The sequence below is a fragment of the Brassica oleracea genome, chromosome C9, assembly GCF_000695525.1.
Source record: "Brassica oleracea var. oleracea cultivar TO1000 chromosome C9, BOL, whole genome shotgun sequence".
NCBI lineage: Eukaryota > Viridiplantae > Streptophyta > Magnoliopsida > Brassicales > Brassicaceae > Brassica > Brassica oleracea.
In genome coordinates this window covers 14265716-14276079 of record NC_027756.1, presented here as the reverse complement: position 1 = coordinate 14276079, position 10364 = coordinate 14265716, and the positions used below count along the sequence as shown (strand labels likewise).

Below are 10364 nucleotides of genomic sequence, written 5' to 3'. Positions count from 1 at the left end.
ATGAGTTTTTGTCTTGACAAAGAACTTGCTTAGAATTGTTATCTAGACTTAGGGAATTGTGTTGATTGAATCTTTGCCATTTAGATTAAATCTTAGTCATCTGAAATCAAATTCCTACACCTATGACTCCTCCCTTATCCATTTGCTTGAAAGTTGCTAGTTAATTGTGTTAGAACCTTGTTAGCTTAATCAAATCACCTCATTACATTGATTGCATTTAGCTTAAGTATGAACTTGAATTCTCTTTGATTTGAATTCTCTTTGATTTGAAACTTGACATCTTAAATACTACATGATTTGAATTAAGACCCTTGAAAAGTCCATTTCACAGATCTCCCATAACTCAAAACGATTGTAAAAGACAATTGCAATATAGTAAAAAAAAACACCAGATGAAAACGAAAGCTTCTGTAAAACGCCCTGCAATCCCTAATTTTCCTAGAGCATCATTATCCCACATACCCAATTAGGGTCTCTTATTTATTTTTTAATATTTTTAACCAATAAATATGTGTTAAGAGACTCCGTTAAGAGACCCGATCATTTATGTCCTCCATTGCAAGTCTCTTGTTTAAGTGTTCTTAAAAAAAAATTATTAAATTTTTTTTATTAAAATTATAAATTTTTTTATTAAATAAAATATAGTAAAAGAGATTGAAATTAATCAGCGGAACAACAAAGCGTTTTGACCTGAAGTGTGTGTATCTGCCTGTTTCTTTTGCTTGATCTTCTTATCTCTGATCATCTTTTGTCTGGTTCATAAAACCTGAAATCATCAAGTATACATGTCTTGCTCATATACTCCTTGTATATCTTTATTATTCTTAATCCATCTTCCACATTCACCTGCAACAACAAAACCATGACCGCTATGTCTCATAAAAATTCAAGACGGGTTTAAAAAGAGAAGTATAGTGAACCTCTTGAGTGTCTCTGCCATTGGTGACAGTCTTGTTCTCGTTTGATTCTGTAAACATAGAAGTAAACCGAACAAAAGTGTTGGTCGTTTAAAATACCGAAATTACTTTTTTTTTGGTTGAACTATAACTTTTGTTCTTTGGTGTTGGTGGACAAGATGAGCACATAAAGAGTAAGGGGGAGAAGATGATTAGTTAACTGACTCGTTGAACTTTAACCAGAGTAAAGCAACAAGTCAAAAACATAAAACCGACACGAAGTTGAAGGTTGCCAGCGAACAGAGCAACATAGGTTTATCTTCAGTCACACTAGCCGAAATTTAACCAAAAACTAAGAGCTTCAAATACAAGACATGTGACTTTAACTAAAAATCTAAAACGACATTTTTATCATTGTTCAGTCGAATAGAAGCTGAGACGAAGCGGACGTTGTAGCTACAGATGCCAACACCTTGAGCATCTGATACTTCTCTCCCAAATCAGTAGAATCTGGAGAGAATGTAGCTGTCTTCAAACAAGCAGTATTTTTCAGGAGATATATTGCCATCTCCCTGTCCCCTTGTCTCCCATTGTACCCAATCCACACAAAAGCCTCTAGACTAGACAATAAACACTCAGGAACAGAACTCGGCCGCCTCCGACCAATTGGGGTCTCTTTGCTTTCGCTTCTTAATTTGTTCTAAGACCAAAGATATAATTATCAGTCAATGTCAAAAATATAATCATCAGGAAAGTAAACCGGATAAAAGCAGCAGATTCTAGAGAGAACATACATTGCTGAGTTTGAGAAGTCGCAGTTTAGGGGAATCTTGGAGCATACAAGTAAGAAGATCCCACCAGCCTTCGGTGAAAGTGTACAAGTCCAGATGAACAAGCTGATTGAAGATCATACCAGAAGGATGCACAACCTGTATTATTATTTTTTCATATACAAGAGACATAGAGGAATAGCAACAGTTTGAATTTACAAGATTCAACTGATTAGTTATTACCTCTGAAAATGATAAATATAGCGAAAGGCAGTGGACAGAAGTAAGAGCCTTTAGAAACTTTTGGGTCACTCCAGTAGTAATGCAAACGGAAGCCTCCACCAACGCAGGCATATTCTCCATATGACGGAGGTCGTAAGCTACAGAATCTGTAATTTAAGGTGCTTCTGGAAGGACAATTCATTACCCAAATAAAAAAACGATCGTAAGACCTCGCCTAACTTTGATTAATCGAATAAAAAGGGAATAAGTCTAGCTACTAAAAATCAAAGATCCAAGTGAATTAAGATCGTCCAGGATCCAATGGTTAATCATCGATCACAATATATGATTACAAATCAGCATAGCTCGGAGAAAAAACAAAAACAATCTGAGGTTTCGATCGAGAGAGACCTTTCTGTGGCAGGCATTAAGCTCCTTGGATACGACGGCCCATCTCCGGCCAGTACCCATCACTGCTTTGCCTTTGTCCATTCGCTTTAGTTTTTCGATCCAAGAGACAGAGATGAATAGCGAAGCAGCAGAAGAAGGAGAAGGAGAAGATGAAGACGAAGAAGAAAAGGAGAAGAACAACCAAACACACAACACGTGTCTCACATGACGGTATCTTCTTTCCCCTAAATAAGATACGTTTCCTTTAATTATGTTAATTTTCTTTTTTTTTAAATCCAGTTAATGCTAAGAGACGGGAGTTGCATACCCGTTAATGATGCTCTTACGTGCATGCGTGAGCTTTTTAGTAAAACAGACCAAACGCATCAATTAATAAAAACGTACGTGCATGAGCTTTTTAGTAATTGAAACAGACCTAACTCATAAAATATAGGTGCATGAAACAGACCAAACTCATCATCCTAAACTACTCATCAAGTCATGAAGCCGTTATGAGCACTAGTAAACGTCCGACGCGAAAATGTTTTGACAAATTATTTGAGATTATAAAAAAAAACACACAAGTATCACACTGTCCATAGGAAAATATTTTCACTCTTGTATAGATCCACCGAAGTCGTTCCCCTCGAGGTTTATAGATAATAACATCGATGCAAAAGGACAACACTTTGAGCTGTTATCGTTTGGGAGTGGTAGGAGAATCTGTCCTGGATTAAATGGAGACGATTTCTGTGGAGTTTTGTCTGGCGAGTCTGTTGTATCATTTTCACTGGAGTTACCTGAACGCATGGTGGTTGAAGATGTCGACATGGAGGAAGCTCCTGAGCTTACTGTGAGCAAGAAAAGTGAGCTTCTACTTGTTCCTGTAAAGTACATCACTTAAAAAGTAAATTATTCACCGATTGTACTTCATATAGAACAAAATCTATCTTTATCTAAAAATATTTTACCTTGTGGTAATTCTGAAGCTTGGAAGAGTCTCAATGCTGATGTATTCTTCCTTTGTAACAGCAAGACATGTTGTGCAAAGTGTTTATAAACGTAAGTAAGCAGTAAGCCATTTTGATTCTTTGTTACTCGCCGTTTATTCTGCTTGTCTACGTTTTCCATGGTGGATCTTTTGGATCACAATTTTCTTTCGTCATAACCATGAAGGTGACCACCACACCGGCTGCACATTTAATTAGCTTTCACCAACTTGGCTTACTGCTCACCCTTTGATCTCTCAGTTCGCCATTCCCGGCTCCGACCTCTTCTTGGCTCCGACCTCTTCCTCGCCAAAGTCGCTGACGTCCACACCGAAAAGTTTGTATCCCATTAGTATTAGTAAACTTAAATTAGGAAACCTTGTCTTTGAAACACAAAAAAAAAATTGAGAAGCTCTATAAAGTCGTCACGTCAGCTGCATTGTTCTCAAATCTTTGTCAAGCGCCACTTCTCAAAAGTCAATGTGAATGCATTTAAGACAAATGTTTCTCCTTTAATATAAAGTGGATCAAAATCTCAATATTATTAATTTAGAGAGTTTTATACTGCATGTAGTCAATTTTGGGTTTGATTCATGATGTTATGGTCCTTTAGTGATTAAACAAAAAAATAAGAATATGAAAAAAAAAACACAATAATCAAGAAAATAAATTTTGACAATTTTAAATCGTTAAACATCTATACTATTATTTTAGAAGTAAATTTGCTGATTTGTCATGGTTTCCATAATTTTAAGTTTAGTTATATTTTATGCTCAATTATTATTAATTTTAATAAATAATTTTAGTGAGTTAGCTGAAAATTATCATTATCTTGAGAATAATTAAAAACTTCTAACGATAATGTCATAGTCAAATTTATATTATATTAATTTAGTTATATTATAATATTATATATATGTTTATATTATAGTTGACTTTGTAATATTAAACCGACTCTATTTTAATATATATCACATAAAATAGAATGAATCATCTATCATTTAAATTATATTTCTTAGGTCAGTCAAATTCACTTATCATGATCATTTCTAAAAAAAATTGGCAAAGAATTCAAAATATTTATATTATTATTTGCAAAGTGATCATTTTTTGCTCTCACTCTAAAAGTTAGAGCGTTTAAGTTTTTGTTACCCTTGATAAATAATTAGATTAGATTTGTTAATATATAACTACCCATAAATTAAAAACAATTTTCATTAATTTGACAATCATCATTATCGAAAAAGATTATATATTATGTTATCCAAAAATATTTTACATCATAATATTTTTAAAACAAATATAAATCCTCGTATGTAGTCTTATTTATATATGAATAGTTTCAATTTTATTTTTCCTAATAAAATATATTTTATTAAAAAAATTATCGAATATAAAAATCTTAATATTTAATTAATTAGTAAATATTTCAAAACATAACAAATAATTTTAATGGTTTTTGAATCCATTTACATTTTTTTGTAAAACTATTAAGTCCGCAAATTCGGACATAACACCTAGTTTATATATTCCTTGATTGGTAGAGCATTAGCATTATGTTCTACATTATCCAAACAACAATTGTTAGAAAAGCATTTAGAGAAGTATTTATTAAATGTTAATGCTCTCTAAATGCTCTCTGGCCAATGCTATCATATGAAGCTTTTAGAAGAGCATTTACATTTATAATTTATAAAATTAAAGATAATATATGATTAATTCATTTATTTTATTTAAAAATATCATAAAATTATTTTATATCCAGAAAATAAAATTGTGATTTCTAAAATTAATTTCCAATAAAAATATTTTTTAAAAAATAGTATTTCACACTTAAAATATAATATAATTTATTTTAAATTTAAAATTTATTTTTAGAAATAGATATTTGAATTATAAAATTTATTTTAAAATGATATTTTTTTATATAAACATAATTTTTAAATTATTAAATAAAATTAATTAATTATATGTCTTTTAAATTTTATATGTTAATATATAAATATATATATTAGAAGTATATTCATTAAAAATAAACATATTATATATTATATACTAATTTTTATAATAATTTTAAATAGCATACTTATACTGCTCTACCAATCATCTTATTAAACAGTTTAGCAAAATCATACAGCTCATGCAGCATACTGCTTATATAGCATACTGCTAATACTAATGCTAATGCTCTACCAATCAAGGCCTAAGAGTGTGTTGTGCGTAGTTAAAATAAAATCAGATTCTTATTTATCTTTTGAACAATAAATCTGAAAGTTAATTGTTATATTTTTAGTTTATTTTTTAATTATTAAAATCATGAATGAATAAGTTATATACTTATAAGTTATAATCTGTAAAAAATAATAATATTATATATTTACTTTTTGCATAAATATTATACTATTTTGCAGAACATGTCGAAATAAAATACCATCGAGGGGGCAAGCTTGCCTGAATGCTGAATTCCTGAGACAGTGAAGCAAGGGATCTCGAACTTGACACGGGTAGGAGCTTTTCGCTCAGGTGTTGCTTCCTCTGCAGTTATACTTGGAATGGAACTCTGCCCTTAACATGTACTCCTATGTTGTTTTTATAGAGGTTAGCATTCATACTACAATGACTCATGATGGGTGTTTCAACTGGATTAAGGACCATCTACCTTGTTCCCGGAGGAAGATTTGATTTTTATAGAGGTTAGCATTTATGCATCTTTCTCAGGAGCATAAGCAGCAAACCCTAGATGTCCTAACGGGGAGCGAGGTTCGATGCATCCGTAAGTACATGCACTTAAATCACAACATTCATTGCGGTGCTGCAAACAGAAATTTCTCAATCATATATTCAAATAATCTGGCCATCATGATATGTGCATTACAGTTAAAGAGAAGGAAAAGTGGAACATATCTACTTTTCTTCCTTGAACTGACTTTTAGCTTTTATCAGCATCTCAACACGACTTCTAGAATGCCTTTCTATTTGCGCTTCCACCCATATAAAAGGCTTTACCTGAGCAAGGAGTAAATTACAGTCACACATCACGTCTCATCTAAGGTGGATTTTTATAGGTGTAGTCTCCTATTTAATTTTCTAAAAATATATCAGATTAAATATTTAAAATATGGAAAATATCAGAAATATAATTTTTAGTATATCATAAATTTATAATAAATATAAATATTATCAATGAAAAAGAAAAAAAAATTACTAAGAATGAAAAACATTTTTTCATAAATTTGTTTCTCGGCCCGGGTTGCCAAAAAAAAGAAGCAAATTTGCTTGTCTTCAAAATGGTAAGATCAGCCTTGATAAAATTCACATGGAAAAAATTTCCACCAATTTCTTTTCCACAATCTTTAAAATAGGTACAGATGTTTGGTTTTGTAATGGCTGATTGAGGAAAACAATAGGGTCAAGCGTTGATCCAGTCTTCAAATAGAAAGGATTGACCAGGATTCAAAACTTTTGAAACGAGACTCTCTCCATCTCGTTACTTCATTGAATACTTGCACGGAAAATCTATTATACAAGGCTTGGATATATTAATGATTAAAAAGGAGTATGTGTAAATTAAATTCATGAGTCTTAGAGTCACGCGTTTCCTCGGGTTCCTTATTATCATACAAACCTATTTGAATACTTTTGCTCCATGTTCACTCACTCTCACACACATTCTCTATTCTTGAAGGATCACACATACATTCTTCCACAAGTGGTTTTAGTCATCAATAGTTTATTTATAATTCGAAGATCCTTGGCTTGCTCTTGTCTAACGAGTCCCATTTCGAATTTAATTTAACCATTTCGTCACCGTTCAAAAACACAGTCGTACTAGTATTATGCGGATATATACTCATTTAACAAATTGTGAAATAAAGTTATTTATAACGTTAATGAAACTTTATTCATCGATCGTAATTGGTATATCTATAAGGTTCTAGTCTCTTTGTTTCAATTATTTATGTGGGATTTGGTCAAGAAAAAAAATTATTTGAGTTTTATAATGATAGAAACCATATTTTAAAAGCATATATTAGATTAATATAGTCCTTTACCCTCCACAAACGGAGGAGGAAGAGTTTAACAAAGCAAGACAGACTTAGACCATCTCCGACGTTTTTTTTTTATTTATTTCTAAAATAGATGAACTCTATAATAAAGATGAGTTTTACTCCAATGTATTTTTCTAAAATAGAGATCTCTACATGTAAAACAAAATATAGAGGAATATTATTTCTTACTCTATAAATAGAGTACAAAATAGCAATCTCTACTTTAGAAGCAAAAATAGAGATGTGTTGGAGTGATTTTGTCTCTAAATGCTACTCTCTCTGTTCATAAAAAATGCATATTCTAGAGAAATTTTTTTTTCAAAAAGATACATATTTTTTATTTCTAATGTATTTATGTCAACTAATAATGAGAAATTGTGAGGTTTAAAAACATTAATTGCATTTCTTAAAATCTTATTGGTTTAAAAATATAGGAAATATAAAATTACAAAAAACTATGCATTTATAGATAAATTTTAATATGTTTTATTAAAAGTGTGAAAATTTCCAAAACATGGATCTTTTAGGAACGGAAGAAATATTATAGAGGTGAAAATAGAGGTGGGTTGGAGATCCTCTTAGCCAAAGCTTCAGCCTTTCCCCCTTACATAATTATTTGAGATTCTTAGCTAATGAAGTGTTGTTTGATTAAAAAAAACATCTCAAATCAAATATAACATCGTCCAACGTATCAACAGGGTATCCAAATCATTGTTAGATAGGTAAAACCCTTCTAGTTGACAACGATATCTTTAATCTACACCAGAAAACCTTATATCACATTTTCAGTTTGTGATGAACAAAAAACTACAATTGAATAACCTTATAGAGAGGTCCAAAAGATTACACAGTTGATATATATTATGCACCTTTAACATGTATATATAATCCAAAATAATGCTAAAAATGAATCTGCATACAGTATTTATTATTATGAAGGTCATATATCTCTCACATTTAATAAAAAATGCAATGTACACTCGATCTCACTACCTTTCGGTTCTTTGAATGTTTTCTTTTTAAACCAGAAAAAAAAAGAAATAGAAAAATACGAAAATTACAGAAACAAATTTTAACCAAGCAAAATAACCGAATCGACACTGATCCGTTTTCTTCAAGTCGCTGTTGACTTGACTACAAGAGACTCTTCTCTAAATCACACGCTTCATTATTCTTTTCACATTCTCTATTAGTTACAAACTGGTATAAACCCTAGAAACCATCCCTTTTTTAAAACCATTTTCCCTTATTTTTCCAAAAACATAACCTCTTTCTCTCTAACCTCAAACGACAAAAACTTATGGGACTTTCCGGCAAGACCCACCACCAGTTCAACGTCGAACATCACGAAACTTCCGAGAAATGGGCCATTCCTGGAATCTCCTTACGTGAGCCGATGAAGCCGATTAGCCTCCCCTCAACTACCGTAGCCGACACGGAGGGTGACGTTCATCAAGATCAGTGGCCGACGACTCCAACGGCGCCTTCCTTTAGAATACCGACGGTTTTCCCGTGTCCTCCGCCGCCAAAGAAACGAAAAGCATCGTCGAAGTTTGGCTACAGCGGCGCTAGAGAATTCTTCTCTCCACCGGATCTCGAGACCGTCTTCATACATAAAGCTACAGCCCCTTGATTCTAATGATAATTATTTCGTCTCTCTAACCTATTTAGGTTTATAAATCTTAAATTTATAAAATCAGTTTCTTCATTAGTTTAGCTCGTTACTCTTTAGAGCTTTCTTCGTTAATTAATTTCGATTTATACAAGGAAAATAATGTTAGGAGTTAGGACAGTACTAGGTAAGGTTTGAAACTCTATGTTCTTGTTTAATTTTGTTTTTCAGTAAAACTGATGGTTATATAATTTGTGTCCTTTTACCTTTTCTGCCGTTACATATGTAAAACTCCTTTGATTGTTACAATATAAAAACCTGATGGTTATATAATTGCAATATAAATCAGTACGATCTTAACTATTTCATGTTCATGTGTAAATGACAACATGCATCTCAACTTCCAAAAAGCCTTAATTAGCCTGAACATTTATTAACCAAAAACATACAACATCTTTTTCCCCCAAATCTTTTCGTTTCAAGACTTTCAATTAACTGGAGAATTATGAGTTTTCTGTATTTTGTTTTATTTCTACATTTTATGTTGCTAAAAAAAGTGTCGGAAAGTAAAAAATATATCCACTTTTCTGTATCCTTCGAACAGTCTTGATATTTACTACCCTTATTGGAGGTCCATATTTCATCTTTTAGTTTAACCTAAAATATTTTCAAGTTAGATAATGATGTGAATGAGTTCTACTGCGACATGCTGATCCTTGTTCTTGAAAGAGTTGTGATTTCACAATCGTTCACTCAAATCCCCCATGGTTTAATTGGGCATAATTAAGCTCTTTAGGAAACTTTTAAGGATGTCAATAAAAAGGATTTAGGAAGACTTTCAATAATATAAGAAGATTAATACACTAGCATAAATTTTACAAACTAATTAAATTAGAATAATTGGTTATTATTTTGTTGTTGTTTTGAAATTTAGATACATGATAAATATACTTTTATAAATAATTGTCTATTTTTAATTTTGGATATAAAATAGATGACATTTATATCCGAAAGTGTGATTTTTCTATAAAACTAAAAACTATTTGGTGCTACCTTAAAAACGTTGGTTAGTGTGATATAAACTTTTACATGCGTTCTATGGTTTTGTAAGCAGAAGCTATTATAGCTTGGGCATAGAAAGGGTATCAATTATTTGACTGAAGTTGTGGCAGTATTAATGGATTCAGAGAAGCGCCCATTCTTGGATACTGCATGAGATCCGACATTTTCAAAATTTGTTCCCCAGGTGAAAGGATACTCACTCTCCTCGTGAAGTGAATTTATGTGATGAGATCTCTTTCTAAGTTATGTGTACCCTTACCGCAAGATTGTCTTAAACTATTACTACAATATACTTTGGTTCCAGATCTTAAATTATAGAACCTCAATCCGCAACCTCACAGTCACAGAATAAAAAGAATCGTAGGTCAATAAAC

At 31.6% G+C, this 10364-nt stretch overlaps 2 protein-coding genes across 4 annotated transcripts; one reads left to right on the top strand and one right to left on the bottom strand.

Annotated features, from left to right (window-relative positions):
• Positions 1 to 768: 768 nt before the first annotated feature.
• On the bottom strand, positions 769 to 2479 carry LOC106316563 (F-box/FBD/LRR-repeat protein At4g26340-like). Of its 3 annotated transcripts, none has more exons than XR_001264870.1 (5): positions 2300 to 2479; positions 1910 to 2073; positions 1691 to 1825; positions 921 to 1425; positions 769 to 846 (listed from the first exon to the last, which is right to left on the bottom strand). XR_001264870.1 is itself a non-coding variant. In XM_013754455.1 (5 exons), exons 2-4 carry the CDS (start codon positions 2027 to 2029, stop codon positions 1315 to 1317), a joined length of 537 nt encoding a protein of 178 aa, XP_013609909.1. In that variant the 5' UTR covers positions 2030 to 2073; positions 2300 to 2479; the 3' UTR covers positions 769 to 846; positions 921 to 1314. The 3 variants fall into 3 exon arrangements, 1 of the variants encoding a protein (XP_013609909.1); XR_001264871.1 differs by having other exon boundaries at positions 921 to 1421; XM_013754455.1 differs by having other exon boundaries at positions 921 to 1596.
• Positions 2480 to 8562: 6083 nt separating this feature from the next.
• On the top strand, positions 8563 to 8949 carry LOC106314389. The gene has a single exon (XM_013752264.1). It carries the CDS (start codon positions 8617 to 8619, stop codon positions 8947 to 8949), a length of 333 nt encoding a protein of 110 aa, XP_013607718.1. The 5' UTR covers positions 8563 to 8616.
• The last annotated feature ends 1415 nt before the right edge of the window (positions 8950 to 10364 follow it).